Source organism: Vulpes vulpes, chromosome 5, assembly GCF_048418805.1.
Source record: "Vulpes vulpes isolate BD-2025 chromosome 5, VulVul3, whole genome shotgun sequence".
NCBI classification, from domain to species: Eukaryota; Metazoa; Chordata; class Mammalia; order Carnivora; family Canidae; genus Vulpes; species Vulpes vulpes.
The window spans coordinates 67,132,709-67,158,399 of NC_132784.1; the positions used below are offsets into that span (position 1 = coordinate 67,132,709).

At 41.9% G+C, this 25,691-nt stretch overlaps 1 protein-coding gene across 50 annotated transcripts in view; it reads left to right on the plus strand.

Moving 5' to 3' along the window:
* The window catches only part of PPP6R3 (protein phosphatase 6 regulatory subunit 3), a 144,931-nt gene that overhangs the window by 51,937 nt on the left and 67,303 nt on the right, over positions 1-25,691 (plus strand). For 18 of the 50 annotated variants that reach the window (XR_003235835.2, XR_012001647.1, XR_012001649.1 and 15 more), the window contains exons 3-5: positions 15,408-15,640; positions 20,284-20,470; positions 23,964-24,101. Coding sequence is in view for 23 of the 50 variants with exons in the window: in XM_026004235.2 (XP_025860020.1) it covers positions 15,414-15,640; positions 20,284-20,470; positions 23,964-24,101 (552 nt within the window). In the remaining 27 variants the exon portion in view is untranslated. Of the gene's footprint in view, positions 1-664; positions 801-15,407; positions 15,641-20,283; positions 20,471-23,963; positions 24,102-25,691 lie in introns of all 50 variants that reach the window. The other 32 variants (XR_012001667.1, XR_012001657.1, XR_012001659.1 and 29 more) reach the window with 3 other exon arrangements.

The window sequence follows — 25,691 nt, forward strand, 5'->3', positions numbered from 1 at the left end:
CGAGAGTCCAAAGGAAAACTATCCTTGACTTCCTTGCCATATAGCTAATAAGCCACTTGGAGACCAGCTCTGCTTGAGGTTTCATTTTCATCTTCTATTTTTGTGAAGAAATTTTCCTGTTACAAGATTATCCAGTTAAAAACTTAAATGTTTCTGACACATGCCTTCCTGTGCGTTGGGAATACTCTGATGACTGCGTGGTCTGGAAATGTGGACATTATGTTCTCTTAGTACAGGTATGGTGTCGTTACATTGCAGACACAGCACTTTGCCATCTGATTTTGTGACATAAGAATCCCCGTCCCACTCTGTCTTTCAAGCACAACTTGTGAAGTCTGGTTTTTCTTTTCTTGTTTTGATTTGTTGGGGATGCAAGGATAATAAAATAAGTGTTGCAGTTCAACATTTTGCCCCGAGTTAGGACTGTGTCATCGTGATCCAGCAAGCAGCAGTGCAGAGTGATAAGTACCCTCAGGTGGTCTCTGCCACGCTCAACTCTGCCTTCGTAGTGTGACAGCAGCCAGAGGCAGGATTTAAGTGGATGTTGTGCCTGTGATTCAGGAAAACTTAATTGAATTTGAAAGATTTTTCACAAGTCATGGAATAATAGTCTTCTGATTCCCTCCCACCCCAATTAAAAATCTGAAAATCATTCTTTGCTCAGGAGCTGCATAAAAATAGGTGGCAGACCAGATTTGGCAACTTCAGTACTGTACCCCCAGGTCCCAGGTCTTTGGAGTTGGCTCACATGCTGATGACAGAAAGAATGAAGTGAAAAAAAGGACCTAAATGTGAAAAAGGTACCCTTGTGGTTTTTGCTCTCGTTTGCTTGGCTTGTTCTGTTTCTTTGTTTGCTTGTTTTTTATACACAGACTCTTAAGTATATGCAGCTAGTTCCTATCTTTACATGTGAGTGGGCAGCTTAGCTAATCTTCCACAATGTCTTGATTTCAGACTGAGCCTACGTTTGTAGAACCCTTATTAAGTGCCAGAATTGTAGTAAATGCTTTTATATTTTCATTTCTTTCATAATCTTATCATACTTGGGTATATAGTTTATATAGGTGCATAGTTTAAAAGTCAAACAGTACCACAAAATTTACAATAAAAAATAATAGTCATCTGCTCCATCTTTCCTATCCTTTCCTTTCCTCATCCCTTAATCATGTAGTAGGGGCCACTACCTTTATCTCTTAGCTGTTTTCTCATATTTACTTCCTTTCATATTTCTAAGTCGTGTGCCTATAGCTGTTTCTAATCTAGCTGACTTCTGACAATGAAGGTGAAAGTTTAGCTTTTACATGCACAGCTTCTTTCCCTCCCCCATCTTCTAACATAGTTTAAGCTCAACTTTGGTTAAAATCAGTATAAAAGTATGTATATCTTGGTTAATTATTCCCTAGGTCTCTGACTTAATTAGTAAAATTCTTCTCAGCATGGTCACATATATCTGGCACATAGATCTCCTGTGTGGATACATCCTTTTCAGAGCCCTCTGTCTCATGCGTGCCTCACTCCCGGCAGATTCCTCTTGACTTCATCTGTAGTGGCAAGTGTTATCTTACTTCTCTTCTGAGAGTTATCTTTGCTTCTTAGTGTGTGGGATCCCTGGTTCCATGTATTCCATGTCTTCCCCTCATGCTTATTGCCATGCCTTTTTATATATTGTTTTAAGATTTTATTTTTAAGTACTTTTTTTTAAGGTTTTTTTTTTTTTTTTTTAAACAGAGAGAAAGAGAACACAGGCCAGAGAGTGGCAGGCAGAGAGAGAGGGAGTGGGAGAAGCAGGCTCTCCATTGAGCAGGAAGCCCTGTGTGGCTCAATCCCAGGACCCTGGGATCATGACCTAACCAAAGGCAGATGCTGAACTGACTGAGCTACCCAGACACCCTTATTTTTAAGTACTTTCTACTCTCATCATGGAGCTTGAACCCACAACCCTGAGATTCAGCGTTCCATGCTCTACAGACTGAGCCAGCCAGGCACCCCTCCTGGCTTACTGCAAAGCTTTGGTGGAGCCCATTTTCTGGTAGCTTTTTGAGAAAGTGTGAATATATCTTTCTGACCTTCCATGTCAGAAAATGTTCTTTTCTAGAATTGCTATTGAGGAAGCTGATATTCTGATTTTCAGTCCTTTTTTGAGTGTTTTTTTCCTCATGAGAAAAGTTGAGATATGTCTTTATCCCTGATACTATGGAATTTCACACTGTGCCTTAGAGGTCTGTTTCACCACTCACTGTGATAGGATCTGTAAATCCTAGATGGGAGAGTCCTATTCTTTACACTGGGGAGTTTTTGTTTTTTTGTTTTGTTTTGTTTTGTTTTGTTTTGTTTTGTTTTGTTTTGGTGAGGCAGGTGATTGTGGATTTTTTTTTTTTTTGATTGTGGATTTTAATATATTCTTCTACAACTTATGTTATTTGGACGTTGGATTTCTGAATTATTTCTCTATTTTCTGTACTTTCATACATTTATTGGCATTTTTTTCTTTTTTTACTTTATTGCTGTCTTGCTTGAGTTGTCAGAGGAGTAGAAGATTGTGTTTACCCAGTAAACATCTGGAACGTTGTGTAATCTTTTCATTTTCTTGTTGAGGCCCCATGTCAGCGCCAATAAAGCCATGCCTTTTATATCAAATGGACTTGAGAAGAGATTTATGAAGCAGCACGGCCATCACTTAGTATTGCCTTCCTTTCCTGAAGGAGACAACAACCATCTAGGCTTTGGCCAGAGTTCCTTTAGGCTTGGGGCATTGTGTATGTTCACAGCCACAACCTTTAGCCTCATCTTTAATGAGTTCTTGCTGTAACTACTCACACATCATCTGTATTTTTCACTCATTGGCTCTCATTTTATGTTTGGGACCTATAAATAATAGTATAAAAGAGCTTTAAGATAGAAAGCTAGTTCTTTTATCCCCCAAGTGATGAGTCTCTTTGCGTGGTCATCTCTTTAGGTACCACGTGGTTGGCAGTCTCTTCCTCCTCCCAGAACAGGGTGTGGTATTGCCCGGCAAAAGGTGATTTGCCTAGGAAGGCTACAGTAGGATTAGATCTTCCATGGTCCTAGACAAGATTCATCTGACTTTATTCTGAGGTTGCTTTGTTTTTAGTCACATCAGAATATGACTTAATGTTGAGCTTCAGTCAACTAAAATCTTTGGACCTACTTCCATCCAACTTGACCAGCTCTTTCTAGCTTATGCCTCAGTTCTTCTGTCACTGCTCTATTGCCAGGGCCTTCCCCTGTAGCTGCAGACTTCAGAACTGTTCTGTGCTGTGCCAGGTGACTGCTGCCTCTTTTTGTTTGTTTGTTGTAGTTTTATGGTTTTATTAACACAAATACAACGTGCACATAAACTGTCTATTCATTTTCTTTGCTCTGCAGCCTGGCATTGGGATTGGTGGTTCTGATGGCCAGCTGGGCCACCCTTTGTACAGTGACTTTGTGGTTCTTGGAGAAGACATGTGAGCAATCTCTGCACAGTGAAATTGGTTGCACATCAGCAGCACTTCAAACTCCTTGATGTTGTGGACTATGAACTTTTGGAAGCCGCTGCATTGTCTTGTTGCTCCCATAACCAGTGTAGGACATCAAAAGCTTGTCCTTGAATCTTCTGTATACCCTCCTGCCAGTGCTTCTGGGTTTCTGCCAGTTGAATTTAATTTTGACATATCAGTCTGATTTGTGCTGGTTAAACTTACTGATCTTTTTAATGATATTGGGCTTCCCTAGAGGTCTGAGGGCAGCTGTAATGCTGGACAGGAGGCAGCTGCTGCCTCCACAGGCAGCACTGGGGAAGAGAGCAGTCACCCTCTTGCTCTCCAGTTATATGTTGTTTCTGTCTGATGTTTGATGCCAATTTGTTGATTCTCCTACTGGCTTTTAGAGATTCAGAGAATCCTGGAGCTTGAGATGGAAAATCCGCTGTTAGAGCCCATAAGAATTTTCTGATGTGACTTTGATTGTATCACCCTCTCTTATCCTTGCTTGTTTGCATGTGCAGCCTCTCCCCACTCTCTGCCCCCACCCCCCTACGGGTGTACATACACAATACCTAGATGCAGCTGGGTTTTTGCCTTCATTCTTTTGATCTCAGGCTTCTGGCAAGAACTTGGTCACCATGGTGTCCCCCTAATTACTTGTCTTTTTTCTTCCCAACCCCTCAGTCTCACTTTGAAAAGATGCACAAACCTTGTTCCTAGTAAAGTGTTATGCTTTACATATACTTAGACTGAAGTTTTTGAAATTGTGGAAATTATGCATAGAAATGCATATACAGGGACACCCAGGTGGTTCGGTTGAGTGTCTGCCTTTGGCTCAGGTTATGATCCTGGGGTCCTGGGATCAAGTTCTGCATCAGCCTCCCCACAGGGAGCCTGCTCTTGCCTCTGTCTCTGCCTCTCTCTGTGTCTCTCATGAATAAATAGATAAAATCTTTAAAAAAAAAAAAGAAAAAAATGCATATACATTTGCGTTTTCATGACACTTTGTACAGGAACACATTACTTGATTTAATGCGGACCAGGTGACAGAAATAAGACTGGGTTTTCCTTAGCAGTTGGCTTTTTAATGTAAAAGTGAAGTGGCTGATGACATTGCAGCATGTGCCCTGCCCAGCCTCTGAGTGCTAGATTTGGAGTGAGCTCCAATATGGGGGTGATGTTTGCTTTCTGAGGGTCATGTATTTCCCAGGCAGCTCAGAATTCCAAAGGCAAGCCATAAATTTGTATCATCTGATACCACAAAGTATAGCCACGATTGAAGAAAACATGAAAATCGGGTTTTGCAGAGGCAGAATCATGGTTGATGCTGGAAGAAGAGAGGTAGTTTAGTGGGAAATCTTTAGGGGATGCTTTGGTTTTCAGAGTGGAGGCTGTTGCAGGGCTCTCCAACTTCTGTGGGTTCTGACAGAGGCTTCTGGATGGGTTGCTCACTCTTTAGGCTTCTCTGTCTCCAGTACATCTGCTGCATTGTGGACAGCTCGTATATAAAGTACACATCTGACGCTGCTTATTTGCCTCTTCTTACTGGATTCTCCCGCTTATGTCTTCCCATGCACAGTTCTGCTCTGTCCCACCTTCATGGCCTTGTCTTTAGCACCCCCTCCCTGCCCTATATTTCAGTCACACCCAAACCCTTGGCCATACCTAGAACAGGTTAGACCTCTCCCTCTCTTCACCTTTGTAGGATTCCAGCCTCTGTTGAAAGCATACCTGCCATGGCTTAAATATCATCTCCTCTATGTATGTCACTTTCCTCTGCTTCTGCTCAGAATGATTTCTTTCCATATGTTATTAAAATATGTTGCTTTGTCTTTTCTGTAGATATTTTAATATATGTTTATCTTAGTTAAAACTCACCAGTTCTCTTTCTCTCTGCTTCTGCAGCAGGCCTATGGTGCTCTGTACTGTACTTCTTCAGGGCCCTTTGAGACCTGGTCTTGATGCCTAAGCTTACCTTTGAGCCTTTTCTTTTTTTTTTTTTTTATTTAAAAAAAATTTTTTTTAATTTTTATTTATTTATGATAGTCACAGAGAGAGAGAGAGGCAGAGACACAGGCAGAGGGAGAAGCGGGCTCCATGCACTGGGAGCCCGATGTGGGATTCGATCCCGGGTCTCCAGGATCGTGCCCTGGTCCAAAGGCAGGCATCAAACCGCTGCGCCACCCAGGGATCCCCCTTTGAGCCTTTTCAATGGCATTTATTATCAGGGCTTTCTCCCTGCCATGACTTTCCTGAAGCTACTAGAAACCTCTGTCCTATTCTCCGTGCTTGCAGGCTTATGTTTACTAGCCTGGAATACTTTTTGCTGTAGCATCACTTATTGAACTCTACCTGTCTTTTGAGCCTCATATATAAGGAAGTCTTTTCTGGTCAAGTTCCCCTCTGTTGAGCTCTCTTTCTACAGAACAAGCTTGGAGTTGATACCTCTCATTCTGTATTTCTTTCTTTTTCTTTTTCTTTTTCTTTTTTTAGTTTTATTGTATTTTTCAAGGGGTAGGGACCATTTATCATGTTATTCCTATATTCAGAGTATATGCTGGTTAATATAACACATATTAAATGGAGTTGGCTCCTTTATTTATTACTCTCAAAAAACCCTGAAATATCAAAGAAATTACAAAGTAAAACTGAAAATGACTATGGAATATCTGAGTGGTATAAAGGTGATGACTTGTGACATGTTCTTTGGAAGAATCCGTTGCAAAGCAAACTCTGGTCCAGAGTTTGTATTGCCCTTTCCTCTAAGGAAATATGTATCTCTAAGAGGCACTCTGGTCTTTGATTTAATTAGTCCAGTCTTTGAGGGCTGGGGAGGGCAACTGTTGTGTAGACTTTCTAGTCCTTTGTGATATTTTCCCTTGGTACTGAGTGAGAGCTGTCTCTCAGAGTCTAGCTCTTACTCTTTTCATTGTGTTCCGTGTTTCTGCCTTTTTGTGTGAAAGTTGGAACATTTGCCTAGGCATTCAGCTTTGTGAGGAGGAAGTTTATTGTTAATGTGTAGCACAGAAGTAACCTTCTTTCAGATGACACTGCATGCTCCTATTTATAGGTGCTTTGCTCTCTGTCCCCTTCTTGTGGCATGCTGCTTTCATTGTACCGAGTGAGCAACCACCTGTCCTCCTTGAACCCAGCACTTCCCCATTTGGGTCTTGTCATATGCTGCCCAACTAAGTTCCCCCAATACCTGAGTTCAAGCCCAGAGGAGGGAGTCCTGATACTCCAGGTGTCCGGATGCTGGCAGGAGTAGGTGAGCCAGTATTAGCAGCCTTTCAGCAGCTTGATTTTTGTCCAATATATCCTGTTCCCACGCTGCTTGTAAACTTGACCAGAGGTGTGGGGTAACTGTCTGCTGCCGTGGAATAAGCAAGTTGTTTTCAATCTAAATGTGGGCTGTGAAGGTTCAGTGTACTCCCAAGATGATAGGGAATCTAGTGGCTTTTTTTTTTTTTTACATTGATGAAACATCATTGTTTCTCAACATACTTGAGTGACCTAGGCATTTTTTTCTTCTTTATAATATATTTTTTAAAAAATTTATTTAGGGGCACCTCAGTGGCTCAGTCAGTTAAGCATCTCCCTTCAGCTCAGGTCAAGATCCTGGGTTCTGGGATTGAGCCCTGTATTGGGCTCCTTGCTCAGCAGGGAGCCTGCTTTTCCCTCTCCCTCTGCCTCTTCCCTCCTTGCTTATGTTCTCTCTCACACTTACTCTTTCTCTCTCAAATAAATATGTAAAATCTTTTTTTAAAAAGATTTATTTGTTCATTTTGTGGGGGAGAGGGCCAGAAGGATAGGGAGAAAGAATCTTCAAGCCGATTTGGGGTTTGATTCCGTGACCTATAAGATTATGACCTGAGCTGAAAGCAAGAATCACATGCCCAACTGACAGAGCTACCCAGGCACCCCTATAATATTTTTGAGTTAACTTAGAAAATTACACATGCCTGGTTTACAATTTGGTGGATTATACTGAAACCAGCTAGCCCTTCATTGTTTCAAGGTGAACCATGTGAAAACTTCACTTTAATTCCTACAAATATTTCTAGATATTAGAGGCTGAAAAACAGTGACCTACTTTTTTTAAGTTGAAGAATGTCCAAGTTGCTTTACATATCTAAGAATAAACGCGATTTCTCATGTATGTTTACATTTTAGAAGAAGGGAAGAACGTGGCCCATAACCTCTCCTCACTGACCCCACATTGGCCCTATGTGGAAAAGGTGGTTAACTGTTGACTTTGGCTGTGGAAGGAGATTGGGGGGGGGGGGGTGTTATTTTAGTACAAGAGGAGAAACTTTGAATCATAATTGTAGTAATATATAATTAGAACTGTTTTTGTCCGGTACAGCAACCACTGGCCATATATGAGTCTTAAGCATAAAATGTGGCTGGTCCAAATTGAGATGTGCTGTAAGTGTAAAATACACACAGATTTTGAAGACTTAATACCAAAAGAATTACATGTTGAGATAATAATATTTGGGTATATGAGGTTAAATAAAATATACTATTAACATTTATGTAGTCAGTTTCTTTTACTTTTTTGATGTGGCTGCTAGAAAATTTAAACTTACACATGTCTCACATTATGGCTCTCGCTAGATAGTTTGTTAGATGGGGGTCATGTTAGCCAGTAGGCAGAGCCAGGGGCCTGGGAGGAGTGCACCCCCTGAGGTGCATGGGGGTTTGAACTTTGACAGTATGTGCTTGTATGTCTTTGTTGAGATCATGAAAAATCTGTTAAAATATTCCCTTCATAGTACAAATAAAGAAATAGAAAAAAATATTACAAATTTAAAACATTTAGTTTATAGAGTTAAGTCTTTTCCTTTGTGTTGTCTTGGACATAAGCAGCTGCTCCTTTTCTCTTTGTCGCTTGTACTCTGTATATTGAAGTGAAACTGGAAGACGTTAGCAAATATTTACTTAGGACATGAGATCTTGGCAATTCCAGTGGGGCCAGTGATAAAATGGTGTGGACAGGCTGTCTTCATGCATGTGCCACCAATGTGGCCTCAGGGCCCCACGCCCAGAAGTGTTTGCTTTCGTGCCCAGCTGTTTTTCATAAGCTCAGAAATTCTAAATAAATTTGGAATCTTTTTTTGAATCTTTGAATGTTTTGCCCTGGGCCCAGCCAACAGTTCATAGTAGTGTATGGTGGGGGTTTTATGGCAGCTTCTCCTGCTTAGGTAGAACGGTTAAGCACAGTTCATGGGAAATAGGAGATTTTGAGTTTTAAGTTAACACTCTTTGTCATTCCCTCAGTTTACTTCTATCATTTGTAGGGAGGACAATCAGCAGTTTCTCCCTTCAGAATGCTACTAGTTTATCTTTCACCGTGTTTGTCTCATTTTTTCTGGGCTCCTGTTAGAAAGTGATACAGTGTGTTATGTTTTACATCTGTTATATTGAAAAAACCCTACTAATATCAGCCTGTCCACAGGGAGTTTCTGAAATAAATAACATAGTCACCTGTTTGCATCATATGCCTTTTTCTTTTTCTCATGGTTATGTAAGCATTTTGAATGTGTGTATTGCAATTTGTTGCAAATGATCAGCCATAGTTTAAACCCAGGGCAGCAGTAACAGCAGCATCTGGGAACTTAATAGAGATGCACAATCCCTGGTTTACTGAATCTGAATCTGAGACTGTGTTTTAATAAGACCCTTAGGTGTTTCCTGTGCTCATGAAAATTTGGGAAGCACTGGTTTAAACACCTCACACACTTCTGTGGGGGGCATGCTTATTGCACATAGAACTTCCAGTGGTCGAAGTGCGTGTGGTATGGTCCAGTGGACCATAACAGGCCTTTCTCAGTGACTCTTCACAACCAGTTTGCTGTGTGAGGATACTGAGATTTAGAGAGGTATGGTTGCTTTCCCAAGGCTTTGGGACCAGCCAGTAGTGGAACCAGCATGGGAAGCCAGGTCATCTTAGATGCTTTACAGTCCTCGCAAGCCTGGGGGGGAAATGCTGTTTATTTGGTGAAGGCAAGTGGTTGTAAGTGGTTTACATATGCCACCATTGGGCCCCTATTGAATATACTCTCCTGGCAGCGCCCTGGAAAATTCTACGGAGGGTCTGATGTTCTTGTCATACCTCTTATAGACAGCTTAACACAGTTCCTATTGTCATAGACAGGGTATACCTTTTCTTCCAGAAATAAAGTGTCACTGCTTAATTGCTTTGAAATAAAGGTAGCATGGCTCAGAATTTGCTTCCAAGAAGGAATATATTTCAATAATCTTAGAGGACCTTTAATTAAAGTGGTTGATATGAGCTGAATAGGTTTATGGATCCTTTGGTCCTGTTTTGTGAATGTAAGATGGTAATTTTACCTGTGTCTTTAGTTCTGGGGAATACAGAGCACAGTTGAGGCCATCTGTGGCAAGCTGATGGGTCACTCCCCAGTGACTCACCTTCCTGACCCTCAGCTGTTTTAGAGAAAACCCTGCTTTCAAGCTACTTAATCCAACATATAAAACAACTCTAAAGGGACAACTGGATGGCGCATTCAGTTGGGCATCTGAGTCTTGGTTTAGGCTCAAATCATGATATCAGGGTTGTGAGATCAAGCCCATGTTGGGCTCCATGCTCACTGCGGAGTCTGCTTTAGACTCTCTCCCTCTTCTTCTGCTCCTCCCCACCATGCTCAATCTCTCTCTCTCTCTCTTTCAGATAAGTAAAAATCTTAAAAAAAAAAAAAATCCTAAAGAAACAAAACGACTCTAGGATTTTGAAGAAAACTGGCAGGTTCTCTAGTTTTAGTTACCATTTCCCTCTTGTTAATAGAAAAGCCCATGATTTGGTTTACTGTAAGAAATTGTATTCCCTTTTCTCCCTAAATCCTATTCAGGTATAGCTAGGATATGAATTTTAAAGTGTATTTATGTTAACTAAAAATTAGCTGTTGAAGTGCTGGCTCCTTTCAGCTTTTCTGAGTATAGTAGTTGTATTTTTGCAAGGTCTCTATTTTACCACAGGGCTTTGGTTGAACTTTGTAACCGTTAGTTCATACCTAGCTTATTTCTACTTCAAAGGGCACAAATAGAAACTAGGGTAACTAACTTACTGGGGCCATTCATTTCCAGTTGATTTGCTGTTTGGCCAAAAGATAAAATACATAATGTTTGCTTAAGGAGTCTACTGTGGCTTTATTTTATTTTTAAGTTTATAACATACCAAGTTTAAAGAAAGTGCACTGTGGAAATGCATATTTCAAAGTGTTCTGATTTTAAAAATGCTAATCTAATTCAGGATGGTGGAAAATGAAAGGACCTAGGCATTTTAAAACAGTTGCTAAAAAATTCCTGTTCTCGTGCTTAAATAAGTATAATAAAATAAGAAGTCATAGGCTTGGGGTTTTGAGAAGTTGGCTGGTCAGGTAGGATACACTACTAGAACACACAGACCAGGTGTGTGATGGCTCACCACAGCACAGCCTGCTGGAGGCTTTCTCCCAGGTGGTGATTTGGGGATGTAGAGGCACCTTCCATCTTTTGGCTTTGCCATCCCTCCATCCCTTAGAGCCTTTTTTATCTTGGGCATCCAGCCAGATGCAGAGGAGAAGGCATGGAGGTTTTTATGGTTCATGGCACACTGGGGAAGACATTGTCATGTGTTAATACCTACCTGCCCAAGAAATTGGGAATGTGGTCTGGGTAAGCGCCTGGGGAAAGGAGAGTGGGTCTCTAGGTATCTGGCCCAGCACCATGTGACTGCACTTCGCCAGATGGCCTGCAAAGACCCAGGGTGGATGCCCATGTAGGCTCAGAGATAGCAGAAAGGAAAGAAAATTAACATTAGTGAGAACCTGATTTCCTCCTGAGCAAGGGATGCTAAACTTCTTCTGTAAAAGACCAGGTAGTAAATATTTCAGGCTCTGTGGGCCACTTTTGGTCTCTGCTGCACATTCTTCTCTTTTCCTAAAACAACACTTTAAAAATATCTAAACCGTTCTTAGCATGCCGGCTGTGGGCTGGATTTGGTCTGTGGGCTGCAGTTGGCCAACTCCTGCTCTTATTTCATCATGGCTAATTACCTGTCTTCTTATAAATCCAGTATGTATGTATGTATGTATGTATGTATGTATTTATTTATATTTTATTTTATTTATTTATTCATGAGAGACAGAGAGAAAGGCAGAGACACAGGCTGAAGGAGAATCAGGCTGCCTGTGGGAAGCCTGATGTGGGGGACTCCATCCCAGGACCCCGGGATCATGACCTGCGTCAAAGGCAGACGCTCAACCACTGAGCCACCCAGGCATCCCTAAATCCAGTATTTAATGAGTTACCTTTATAAGGTTGAAATTTGGAGAGTCAGTTTTTGCTTGCAGTATGTCGATGTGATTATATTCTGACCCATAATTGAGGAGTATGGACTTTCTATTTGTAGACATTTATAGTTTCCGCTTGACGGATGTGAGTGTATATCTTGTTTATAACTAGCCAGTTGCAAGGTCTTGATAATCAGCTTTGCTTTTCTGTAATTGATTTCTTAGTATTTTTCATTATATTTTGCCTTTCTATATGGGATTACAAAAGATAAAAAAGGTATAGTATTTTATTTCTTAAAAATTGATTTATTTATTTTGGAGAGGGTATGAGCAGGGTGGGCGGGGTAGAGGGAAAGAGAGAGCAGCAGACTTCCAGCAGAGCACGAAGCCCGATGCCAGAAGCGGGGCTCCATCCCAGGACCCTGAGATCATGACCTGAGCTGAAATCAAGGCAGTTACTCAGGTGCTCAGAGCCACCCAGGTGCCTGAAAATGGCATACCACTTTATTTATTTATTTATTAAAGATTTATTTACTTATTTTTGAGCGTGGGTGCAGGGGAGGGTGCAGAGGGGAAGGGAGAGGGACAAGCCTACTGGCTCTGAGCACGGAGCCCAACACCCAGCTGGATCTCAAAACCCTGAGATCATGACCTGAGCTGAAACCAAGAGTCAGACATGTAACCAACTCTGCCATCCAGGTGCCCTTAAAAAAAGCATACTACTCATTTAGAGACCTAATTTTAAAAAAAATACTTTGGGCTGAATTATTAACTGTGTCCAGTATTCTGAATTCAGGTGGAGAGACTGTTCTATTAGATTATCAGAAATTTGATTTACAGACCAAAATAAGCACAGTCTGACCTGATGTCAGTGGAGCGTGGGAAAGTATTTGAATACACCTGGTAGCTTTTCAGTCAGTGACTTTGCTAAAGTATTTAAAATAAGTAAAATGAACTCTTCTGTCCATTTGTAGACATCTCAGGATCAAAATTTCCATGGTTGACTTTGAAGGCAAGGTGTACTGACATGGATGGTGAGGGTTTGGGAGTTCTTTCAGGTGCTTTGTTCCTTAAGCTGACCTGGAGCTCCAGCATCTGTCTTAGGTGCCTGTATCTACTCTTAAAGACTGTGGATTAGTATGTGCCTGGAGTCCAAATACGGCCTGTGACTCGTGTGCTGTGTCTGTGTGTGAACACAGCTGTTTGCGTCCTCATACACTTCAGTAGCAAGGAGGAGGCAGAGGGGTAGAGTGTGCTGTTTTTAGGATTTGCAGTTTAAACTCCCAGATAAATGAGCCACGTTGCTCCGCCAGAAGTGTTGTAGTCTGTGCTGACAGCGTTACTTTGGAAAGCTGCTTTTTTTTCCTCCTTTGGAATTAGCTCTTGCTATCCTTGTGTCTTTTTTTTTTTTTTTCCTTGTCGTCAGTTTTATGAGGATAAAATGGCATAATAACGTCTCTTTTGTTTGTTTCCCATCTTCCCCAATCTGAAAACCAAAAAAAGCATTTATGGTTTTATTTATTTCCGCCATCTTTTTCCCTGAAGTTCCTTTCTTGTTAGGAATATATCACCTTTGCCCTTCTTCCCTTAGTAGAAGTAGATTGCTCTTCTGTTTGAAGTATACATTTCAGTCCTTCACTACTACAAGTGTTACAGTGCCAGTGAGCACTCTGCCTGTTCCTGGTCTTGAAGGTGAGAGGCCTGGCATGTGGGTGGTTGCTGACCATGCTGGGAATTGTGACATTGCTTTTTTAGCATGTTATGTACATAGTTAGTGGCCTAATCATTAAGAAAAGAGATGGCTGTGCCTCACACTTGTGTCATCCACTGAGCTTTGTGGGCAGTGTGTCCACATGCAGGTTCCTCTGGAGGGAGGCATTGTCAGTCTGGTTTAGGTGAACTGTCAGAGTACCTTCTCATCCCTAACTGTGGCTTCCTGTTGCTTCCTGATGGAAGCATATTGCCATATGTGTCTTTTGAAACATTTAAAGATCTTTTTTTTTTTTTTGAAGCAGAGACAACTTTTATAACACCATATTTCATAATCTTACCTAAAACTTGTTCCCTTAAGGAGTCCTTTTTTCCCTCTTTTTTTAGATTTCTTAAAACTTGCCTATATTTTAAACTCTGTGATTGTATACTTAATAGTGAAGTCATATGAAGTATGTATACTTCTACATGTCCTTAAGTGACCTGCCGTGGCATGTAGTCTTCTATTCCTGGATCAATCAGTATGACTGGCTGTATAAATAAAATTTGCCCTCCATGATGTCTAATTTTTAAAATATTATTTTGAACAAATGTTAATGAAAATGCTAAATCAGGATTATATTCCTACCTGATCTCCTAATATGGATGATTTAAACAAATACTTCTCAAAGTGTGTGTGCTCTACATAGGTTATGACCTTTGCAGCTTCCTTTCTTCTACCTAGGCTCTTCCAGCAAAGGATTTTACATGAGCACAGGTGGATATTAACGTGTATTTGGTGATAATGGTAACAGGAGCCACTACACTGAGTGAATAGTAAAGCTGCAGTTGATCTGTAGATTTGGGGGTTACTTGAAGTATGTATGTGTGTTACCAAACCCTGGGTCAGAAATTCTGCAGTGAGCATCGTGGACAGATAATGACTTGTGTGGCTAGTCCCATCCCTGATCAGGACTTCAGTTTCATGCTGTCAGCTTTTCATGTGTTGCTCAAAAGTAGCATTTGAAAGTGTCTTGTGGCTGCTGTAGATTACATAGTGACTCCTGTGCTTCCTAATTCCAGTTGTAACCAGTAAGGACTTTCTGTAACTCTTTAACTTGAAGAAAACAAACTTTGTGTTCTCACTATTGAGGAAGGGTGGGAGGAAGAGGAAGGAAGAGTATGCACGTGGTCCTGTTCATGTCCAGTGGTTTTCCTGATAGCTGAGGATGTTGGTTTCCCTCATTTCTCAAGAATTATGTTCCATTTGTTTAGTTTCTTTATTAAGAATGGGACAGATTTTATCATTTTATGACCTTTAGACTTTTCAGCTGTGAAAGTGTTCTCAGTGGTTGAAGGTACTGGTTTGTGCTGATGATTTATTCAATTCTTTGGTATTCTGAAGAATACTATGTACTTAGATCACAGTACTTGTTGTTTGTTGCTTGAATATATTACTTCTGTGTAAGCATGTGTTCTTCAAATGTCAGAAAGGATTTACTTTCTTCCTTTCCCAGCGTTAAATTCTTTTTTTTTTTTTTAAAGTATTGGGGCTCAAACTCATGGCCATGAGATCAAGACCTGAGCCGAGATCAAGAGTCAGACACTTACCTGACTGAGCCATCCAAGCACCCCTCCCAGCGTTAAATTCTCAACAAAGTGTGGATGGGTTAATTTTGTAGGTTTAAATCATCCCAAGTTTAAGCATTCTTTCAGCATTTTTAAGTCAAAAATTTTTGTTAATAAAACTATTTTCTGAGAAGGAAAAGTCCTGTTGATTTTACTCCTTTACAAAGTGTTTTAAATATGTTCAATATGACACATTTTACTTATGTGACTCAAGTTGGCATTATAGACTGTAAAATTCAACTGAAATTTGAAAAATTAATATGTGAAGTTGAAATTTTATTTGAAATACTCTCTGCATTTTGTTTAGACCAGCATGTTTTGGAAATTTGATCTTCATTCATCATCCCACATAGACACACTTCTAGAAAGAGAAGATGTAACACTGAAGGAGTTAATGGATGAGGAAGATGTTTTACAGGAATGTAAAGCTCAGAACCGCAAACTTATAGAGTTTCTGTTAAAAGCAGAATGTCTCGAAGATTTAGTCTCATTCATTATAGAAGAACCACCTCAAGACATGGATGAAAAGATCAGATACAAGTAAGAAAATTCAATCTTCTCTTTAGGGTGGGACTGAAGTGAAGTGGGGGTAGAGTATTACTCTTGTTGTCCAGCAATTCCCCAGGGCTGTTGTAGACCATTTAGAGTGTTAAAATGGTCAAAAGTGACAGACTGAGTGGAGCATGTAATGCATTCTAGAACCATGTCCAGTGAATCACATGGTTTTTTAAAATGAGTGTTCTAAATTGCAGTCAGAAGGCTTTGTGGAAGGGCAAAGTGCTTTGTGAACAGTGATGGAAGTTTCTGAAAATAGTAAGACGATTCAAGTAAGTATTTTCTCTTCTTTGCAAATAGGAAGATAGAAATTATGTGACCGTCCCAGATCACATGCCAAATCTAAGCCAGAGCTTGGGCTATGAAGACTATGGCTGATACAAGAAATTCTGACTTGTTAGCTTATGATAAGGGAATGGATCTTGATGAACATCAGCGGAGCTGAATTTAAGTAGCTAGTGCCTTGGATGACTGTAGCAGGTTTATGTCCTCCTTGCCAGTTTGCTCACAGTAGAACAGTAGTGGATGGGGCCCTTTATCACTGTCTCTTTCAACACTTGGACTACACATGTCTGGAAACTCTTAGTGAGCACTCCATGTGCATTGAAAGTATTGAAGTTTCAGTGAACTCTCTTTCCGTCTCCAACTCTAATTGAAATATTTGATACTTTCCCTCCTCCCCAGAAAGTAGGACAGATTTAGGAACAAAAAGTCATTGATTATGCATTAAATAAACTTAATGGAATAGGGAGAATTAAGACTTTTAGTAGATTCTCCCCCCCCCCCCCCCCGCCCCCTTCCCCAGTCTGTTCCTCTTTTCAAATATCTTTTTCTTTCTTTGTGGGGAGAGTTTTGCTGTCAGAGAAATAATACTTTTTAATGCTTTCAAGTGCTGGTGGCTTGGACTTTCAATCAGGTGAGGTTATGTTCTTTGGCGGCCATTAAGATGGACATCTAGCATTAGCAACAGCATCCACGCAGATCAGTCCCCTAAAAAAAGAAGAGGAAAGAAATGTGGCAGCCTGAATACTAGTGTACTCCCATGCCCCAGAAGACAGACACTTTGCTGTTTGGGAATTCCCTTCACGTGTGAGCCAGCACACGTGGGTGCTGCTTGTCAAGGGACTCATCCTAGTGGGAGCCATGTGCTGTGGGCTTTACATTGAGCCCACCTGGAGGGTTGTTGTATCCCCCCTCTTAGAGAAGGTGAGCCAAAGGACTTGCCCTTCTGGTGTCAGTTTTCTCACCAACTGAATGAAGTTAATACCTCTTTAACTGGGAAGAATAGGCATACCACACCTTAGGTGCTTATTTTACCAAAAAGTAGTCATGGCTTTTGTAGTATTGCCTTGCCAGTTTTTTTTTTTTTTTTTTTTTTTTAATGTGTGTGTGTGTACTACCTTTGAAGTTGAGGGAACAGATGTGCCTCCCTGGACACACAGTCTTCTGGATGGCACCATTGTGAGGGAACATGACTTATGCTGGGCAGATGAGGTCTGTGCTACGGTTCTGGCCGAGATGGAGACACCAGCTGTGCAAGAGATACATGATATGCCTGGCTGGATACGCAGAGGTGTATTTCATATGGGATCTGAAAGCTTTTCGAGGTTGAGATTGACCTGTGGTCATCTCAGGAAATTTAGACTAGTGTTTATAGAGTCTGGGTGATAGAGTTATTGCTGTATTTTGTGAACCTCATAACTTTATTAGTTACACATGTGAACTGAACTCACACTGTTCTAAGTCAGTGATCATATACAGGGTATTAAACATTTGTCATTTTGCACTGATCTTTTTAATCATAATGACAGATCTCTCAGTTCTAAATAATTTAGCAGAAATTTGAACTAAAAGAACTTTGAGAATAGGGCTTTAAGTAATATAATAAATCCTAAAGCTAAGGTGCCGTTGGTTGAGTCAAGGTTCCTACAGAGGGACTGCAGAGGAGGAGAGGTAGGGGAGAAGAAGAACCAGGAGGGACTGCCACCCTGAAAGCTAAGGGAAGCCAGGCTTCAGGACAGAGGGATGGACAGGTGGGTTGAGGGCCTGCTATTGACTGGACACGTGACCATTGGCGCTTGCAACACAGAGCACGTGGCCCCATCAGTGTAGGTTTTCTGGAGTGCTGAAGGTGAAAGCCTGGCTGGAATGTCTTTCAGGAGAACTAGCGACAAAGCAGAGACAGCTCTTTCAAGAGTCTCCCAGAAAAGGAGCAGAGAGAGAAAGTGGGTGCTGTAGGCAGATGGGAGTCAGTAAAGGTGTGGTGGTGTTTTTATCCCTGTGGGAAAAATAGTGGGACATTTATATGCTGATGAGAGCCATGCAGTACTGAGGGAAAAGAAGGAACAGGGAGTGGGACATCCAGGGATGTACTGTGCCTGAGTAGGTGGGAGGCCATGCAATCAAAAGGGCAAGTGAAGGGTGGCTTTAGGAGCAGAGTCAGCTCTGTGGGTAGGGAGGAGGAAGAAGCCCAGATGTAGGTTGGTGTGCAGTTCTCTTCTGTTTGCTTCTGTGTTCTCACTACAGAGGAATTGAGGTCAGAGCATACAGTGGGGGAGGGGAGAAATGGAGGGGGTCTTTGGGTGTTTTAGAGCTAGTTTAATGTTTAGGAAAGAGAGAAGAGCCCCAGCCTGTCTGGAACCAGGACTTTGAACCTTACGTATAGGGCCCAGACCCTTTACATGTGCTGCTTTAGCTAGATCATATGTCTCGGTCACTGTGGGAAAATAGGTGAAAATTTCATAAAAAAGATATTTTAAATGCCCATGCTCTGTTCTGGACCTTGTGTGTCAGAATTTGGAGAACACTCTATGCATTTGGTTTGCAGCCTCACTTGAGGTCTACTGTCTTTTACCTGTGCTTTACTTGCCAGCAGTTTCAAATTGGGGCATTTGAGACAGTGCACCCCCTAGCCCCCTACAGCAGTATTTCAGAAGTTTTATAAATTAGAAAATACAGAAGAATAAAAACAGCTAGGTTTTGTTTATTCTAGGCCATCTTTTTCTCAGTATTTTGTGTTATCCTTCTCCATGAGGTGTAAAGGTTACTTTCTTAATTTTACAGACTTGAAAACTGAGGCCAGGAAGGTTAAGTAACTTGTCCAAGGTCATGCAGCTTGTAAATAGCAGGGACAGAGTCTGAACCTAGGTAGTGTGAGTCCAGAAGCCGCACCTGCAACCACTGCATCATCCTGCCCTGGCATAATGACAACTTTCTATTATGGCATCTTTGAGCCCACATATTTCATAAAGTAAGGAGGAAAGGCTTTAATTTGACTGAGCCACAGAAGACAGCTATTTGATAATATGATCTTCATGCCCACACACCTGCCAGTTCTGTTGTCTTTCTTTTCCTTTCTCTTCCTCCCTACAAAGGTTCACTTGGGGACATTCTCATACTGTTACATCTCCCAGCCTCACACCAGACCCTCTTAGGGTCTGCGGCCTTCTGGTCTGTGGCCGGTAGCCTCTTGAGCCAGTGGCCTCAGAGCAAGCAGCCCTTGCTTATCTTGGGTGCCTCAAAGGGTGTTGTCTCTATTTCAGACTACAGTCCTTGCCTCTCTCTTGTCATACAGCAATCTGTGGCTATTTTGTCACCTTCCTGTCCAGCCAGCCTTTGACTTGCCACTCCAGATGACTAGTTGGTACTGGATCCTGGCTGCTTGACAAGGAGGAAAAAAGAGCAGATAAATGAAATTGGGGGTGGTAGAGAATGTCATGTGGACCGGCCTTGGAGTCTGCCTTTGTTGCTGTTAAAAACGGAAGAGAGATTGTGGTAAAAGGAGTGAGTGGAGAAAATGGATCAGCTGTCTGGTTTTCAGAGAGAGAGAGAGCTCTGATGGTCAGAGGCAAGCATGATATAGGGGTGCAGGTATTTCCAGGGCTGTGGGGTCTGTGGAAGAGGTCTGTGACCCACAGCAGTGAGACCTGTCAGTGGGCTAAGCCCTGGAAGACCTTGGAAGGCTGGGATGGCTGGCATGAGAGCTTGTGTTTTGTACACAACTTTCCCATTTGGGTGACTCAGGCTGATGTCCTGTTCTCCAGTTCCCTATGTTAGAATATTTATTCTCTTATGGTGTAATATAGACTGAATACTTGATGAGCCCCCCAAAAGAGCTTTCTAGTACATTTGCAACTCCTGTGAAAATAAAGGTGGCTGATGGGTCTTGAAACCTGAATGTGTCTTAAGTAGTTAAGGAGGTACTGTGTCGTACTGTGTGTAGTGCAGTTTCCTGGAAACCAGTGTCCCCTATGGTTGTCCTACCAGCTCTGCCACTTTCCTGCCAGAGCAGGCTGCTGGCTCTTACCTGCCTCATCTGGCCAGTCCTGTCCAAGAAGGCCCACACCCTGTCCCGCAGCATGGCCTCCCAAGCTTCCCGAGTCCTAGGTGTGCTCTAGTTTTGTTGGGGAAAGTGTATCCTGTTGAAACTTGCTTTAGAAGTAACTTTATAGATGCAGTAGAGAATTTCACTTTAATTTAGAGGTTGGACAGAATGGATTAAAATTTCCTAATTCAGAGGTGATTTTGTTATTTTTCACAAAATTTTAGGAAGCCTTTCGGATTTATGTTTTACTTTCTATAATGAAACTGTTAATACAGATGATGATGCAAGTGTCCTGTTCTTCTAGGTACCCAAATATATCTTGTGAGTTGCTCACTTCTGATGTCTCCCAGATGAACGATAGGTTGGGGGAAGACGAGTCCTTGCTCATGAGGTTATATAGCTTCCTCCTAAACGACTCCCCCTTGAACCCGCTACTTGCCAGTTTCTTCAGCAAGGTGCTCAGTATTCTTATCAGCAGAAAACCAGAACAGGTAAATATCATTTTCCAGAAGGTAAGTATTAGGGCTGATGATCCCCCAGTAATTTTGTTGCTTCAGTATTCTGAGTGGGCCTTCCATCCAGGTTCCATAGTGACTCTGGTGAAGCGACAGTTAGTTTATTTTTTTTTTCCCCTCAAATGACCACAACACAGATGAAGCTTTAAATGAAAAAGCATTTCCATAAATGTAATCGATGATTAGTTTATACATATGGTGATTATTTTCTATTTTGATTCCACTTAAGAACTTAAGTGTTTAGCTTGGACATCTTTGTTTATTTTTTTTATTATTATAATAATGTCTGAGCTAAAATCAGACATTTGACCTACTGAGCCCACCAGGTGCCCTAGACTTCTCTGTTTAGACTGTTGTTCTGTCCAGTAGTGCTGGGCAGAAAATCCTCCTTTACTGTTGTGGCAGGAACTGCCCCTCCCTCTGCTCCTCCCCTTCCCCCCACCCACCCCCACCGCTCACATCTGTTTTGTTCCTCAACAACTCAGATATTATTAGGAAATTGATTTTCCGAGGGCCTGTTACATAGGTAGTGGTTCTTAAAGTATGGTTTTTTGACCAGCAGCATGAGTACCACCTGAGAATTGTTAGAAATGCAAGTTTGTAAGCCCCACCTCACGCCTAATGAATCAGACACTCTGAGGGTGGGGCCCAGTGATTTGGAATTTTTAATAAGCCTTCTAGATGACTGATGCATACTAAAATTTGAGAGTCACTGCTCTAGTGGATACTGGTGTGAAGAAGGATGTGCTTACCAGGAGATTATGATCCACTTCTGGAAATAGGCACCCAAGGAGCAGCAAGAGCTCCGAGGCTCTAATACAAACAGACCTGCCAGAGCGTGGCAAGCAAGAGTGTGATGCCAGAACTGCAGTTGGTCAGACCAGCTGGGCCTGGCTTCTTCCCCATGGAGAACAGGGTCCGTGACCCATCCTTGCTGTCAGCAGACGTGGAGGGATGGAACTATTTTAGGCATAGTATGTCTGTCCTTTGCCAAGGCAAAGTGGATGCATGTTTTATTTTAGAAAGACAAGATTGTTCTTTCATGTTCTTAATTAGGAAGGATTATCCTCCTAAATGTATTGGAATTGAGGTTCTTTTTTCTTAGATAGTAATCCCCAAATCATGATTACTGTAATACAGGCTGTCTTTCCCTCTTCCGCCTTCTGGTGAGAAATAATAGTCCCACTGAGCGTTCTAGCAAAGTGCACGCCGTCCCATCAACACAAGGTACTGGTCCTTTCAGGTGGTTGTAGCCTTTACTGACACAGGCCTTCCACCTTCATCATGCTTTTTTTCTCTTCATTCGATGCAAGGGGAGCCCAAGTTCAGGGCCCCAGGTCTCACCAGACATTTTATTTTATTTTATTTTATTTTATTTTATTTTATTTTATTTTATTTTATTTTATTTTATTTTATTATTTTATTACTTTATTTTTATATCTGCAATTTTATTTTTTCTTTGCAGTTAGGGTTGAGGGGAAACAGAAGTTTGGGCTGAGGAATAAACTTTTTTCCTGAAATTACATCCTGAAAGTTTTAAATAAGTAGAAGAAGGAGAAGATAGGTAGTTGGTAAACTGGGGCCTAAGGTTAGTATCCCACTTCTGCCACCAAGACTTCCTGTCCCAAACCAAATTATATTAGAGAAAAAAATTATTCTATATTTTGCTCATTAATGATCTAGACAAGAGATAGAGAGGGTGGTACCACCACAAGTTTCCAAGGAGGGGCACAAGTCCGTTCATTCTATGTCTGTGTCTGAGATATCATCCCTTAGACCCCATCAAAGAGTTCACCAGACCTTTTATATCAAGTGAGAATACACTTGAAACTTTCTGGGACTCTCAGTGCTTGTGCTGTCCTTCCAGGTCAGACGGGTATGCACAGGTGTTCATGGCATATGCCGAGTACATTCCGGGAAAGGGGCTCAGTCGTTCCATGGTTCTTTGTGCTTCTTGGCTTGGGACTTTTGGAATGAAAATGAGAGAATTCAGTCACCCTCGTTCTTCACCTCTCTCCATTTGAGAATTAAGATTGCCAGTGAAGATTTCTCGTCTTGTGATGTTAGTGAAGATTGATGCAACTGCAGGTGATGGCAGGGGCTTAGCCAATGCAGTCGTTCATTAGCTCACAGGGAGGATGTTCAGCTACGGGATACCTTCAGTGTTGGGCGGGGGGGAGGTTAGCATCTCCACAGTGTTGTCCTTGATCTAGGACACCTTTAATCCTTGCTGTGCTGTCCACAATACTGGCCATACTCGGTGCCTTTGGGCTCCTGGGCTAGTGCTTTTGCCACTGAATCATGCAATATTTTGGTTATGTCTGACTTTTTCTTCTTTTCTCCTCTATTGTGCTTTTAAAACAACTGTGTGACTCAGTTATGAGTGGATGAATTGTATATAACTTCTTGAGGTTTATATTGTAATACCTAACCTTACTGTTCAGAGGATCCTCATGGGATCATTGCTCCCGCATTTGCACTGGAGAGGATGAAGCAGGTTTTGTTCATCTCTGGCTCATAGCCTTCCTCATGTGGGATAATGGCAGGATTGTGGCTTTTGTGGCATACAAATCTAAGCTTAATCCTCAGGGCAGCCATGGTTTGGCTCTAGCAAGATGCTTAACTGATCTGTACCTTGTTTTCCTCGTCTAGAATGCTGAGTGGTCAGCCCCATGTTAGGGCCTCCTGAGAGATTTTGGTGAGACTTAGCTGCTGCCACACTGGCCATGTTGCTTTGAGGACTTTTGAAGAGACACTTGGTGCATATGGACAGGAGGCACGTGAAGGACAGAACGCTCTCCCTCTTCTTCTTGTACAGAAGAGACACCCTGATTGTAGTTGTAGCTTCTCTTGTCTCTTCTGTGTAGCCACCCGTCTTTTCTGCATTCCCCCTCTTGTTAATCTAGTCAGAGGGACTGCTGACATAAAACCCAAATGTGATGTTGCTATAGCAGGTGAGTTAGCCACTTAGAGTGACCTAAAAATACTTGATGCTTTGAATTTTTTTTTCTTACTTGCGAGAGACTAATTAGGATTTTGAAGATTTATCCTTCATTTTAGTGCAAAGTCTAATGAACTTGCTTTATCCATAAACAGTTTTATGATACATTCTTTGCTCTTTATGGGCTATTAAGTTATCCTTATTCTTTGAAAATTAATAATGAAAGTGAATAGAAATAATGTTATGGTGTATTTATATGAGAGAAATAATGTTACAGTGTATTTATATAGTGTGATATAAATGTGTGATAATTTGAGAGGTTTTTTCCTAAGGAGCTTTTGCATTCTATAACAATTATAGTGGACTTTCCAATTTTATATGTGATTACTAATTCAGCATTTACCATTCATCAACTTCAGGTGGTGGTGGGATTTGAGAGCCAACAATTTGAGGGGTGAGGTGGAATACATGCTAAAGTTCACAGTTCCCCAGTTACGTGTCTTTCAGGTTTGGTTTGTTCTCCTCTAGATTGTGGATTTCTTAAAGAAGAAACGTGATTTTGTAGACCTTATAATAAAGCACATAGGAACTTCGGCCATCATGGATTTGTTGCTCAGGCTCCTGACATGCATCGAGCCTCCACAGCCCAGGCAAGATGTGCTGAATGTGAGTAGAATTAGGACACCTTCACTGGGGTGGGAAGTGGCCCAGGAGCCCACAGGGCTGCTGGGTGCTGGGAGGGATTCCAGGGGGTTGGAGAGGAAGGTTGTCTGGGAAACTAGGAGGTAAGGCGGGGGCAGAGAGGAGGGTGGAGTGGGGAAGGAAGGTTGTTCCTAGGTAGAAAGAGATTCTGACTTTGCAGGATTAGTTTCTGAGATGTGCACATCCAGAGGTGCCTGGGAAGTTTCTTTGTGAAGCGTCCTTTACCCTTTACTGGTTTGATTTTCAGTGGGAGTGGGGTGGTAGAATGGGTTGAGGATGTGTTTAGAGCTGGTCTGGTGGTAAGAGCAGAAGATTGGGAGTTACGCATCTCATCTGAGGATACTGTGGGCCGTCACTCTTGGGAGTGTGATCACACTTCAGGGTCATGGCTGCAGAGATGGGGGCAGGTATTTCCAAGAAATCAGCCTTCAGGGTAACTTTCCTCTTGTGGGTTGTTTGGATCATAGAATAGGAAGGAGAATGGGGGTTATTTCCAAAAGCACACATTGTAAAATTTTGGTAGAGGGTTATTTTAGGAAATGTGTGCCTCTTGAAGAGCTGTCTTAGGTGGAATTTGGGTGGGAACAGGGAGAGTATGAGTGACTGGAAGATGAGATTTCTCACAGGCTTTTATCTTTGCCCCTTCTTGTCTTCTGTCTCCTCCACTCTCCTTCTTTTCACTGCCTTCTTCCAGGACCTTCCCCAATCTGTTCCATCCTTAACACTCAGCCTTGAACCCTAGCATTTACTAATTTCTTTGAAGTAAGTTCTGTTGGAAATGCCAATTTTAATTAAAGATTCAAAGAACCAGAGGAGAGAGGTAGGAGGTTCTGTAAGGTAGTATTCCAGGAAAGGGCATGTTCTGCAGAGGTGAGCAGGCATGCCTGGATGCGTGTTTGTGTGAGGGGGAGGAGTCAGAGCTGAGTCTGGAGAACCTGGTCATTGTGAGGACACCAGCTGAGGGTATCTAGTGAATGTCTTGGAGTTACCGGTGGGAAGGAACCCTAAATTGGGGTGCTGGTTCCTTTTAGATGTCTTCTTGTGGATATTTTTTCTCAACATGTTGAGGATTCCAGAAAAGATTGTTGAGGGCAAGGGGGAGGGAGGGTCAGCTTTATATTTGGATTGCTCTGGGAGAAAATTATTAAATATAGTTTCTTAGAATTCCTTTGGCCACTTCTGGGTTGAATTTTAGGGCAATTTCTAAAGGAATAGATGCACTTCTGGAGGGATATGGTGATAGGCAGTTAATACAGACCTAGGTTAGGGGAAGAGTAGTTAGAAACTTTGACTTGGGTGCCCGCCCTGGGGGAGTGCTTATTAGTGGCTCTGCAGGCAGTAGGAGTGTGGGGCTGATCCTTCCCTAGCTCACAAAGCTTCTTTCCTTCTTTCTTGGTGGTCAGGAACTGCCCCCACCCCTCCCTTGCTACTAAAGGATGGCCCCAGGCCTTACCTCTGCCTTACTGAATAAAAATCTGCATTTTCGCAAGATCCCCAGGAGGGTGATTCCTGTGCCCCTTTAAAAATTGATCTTAAAATGTAAAGTTGGACCTC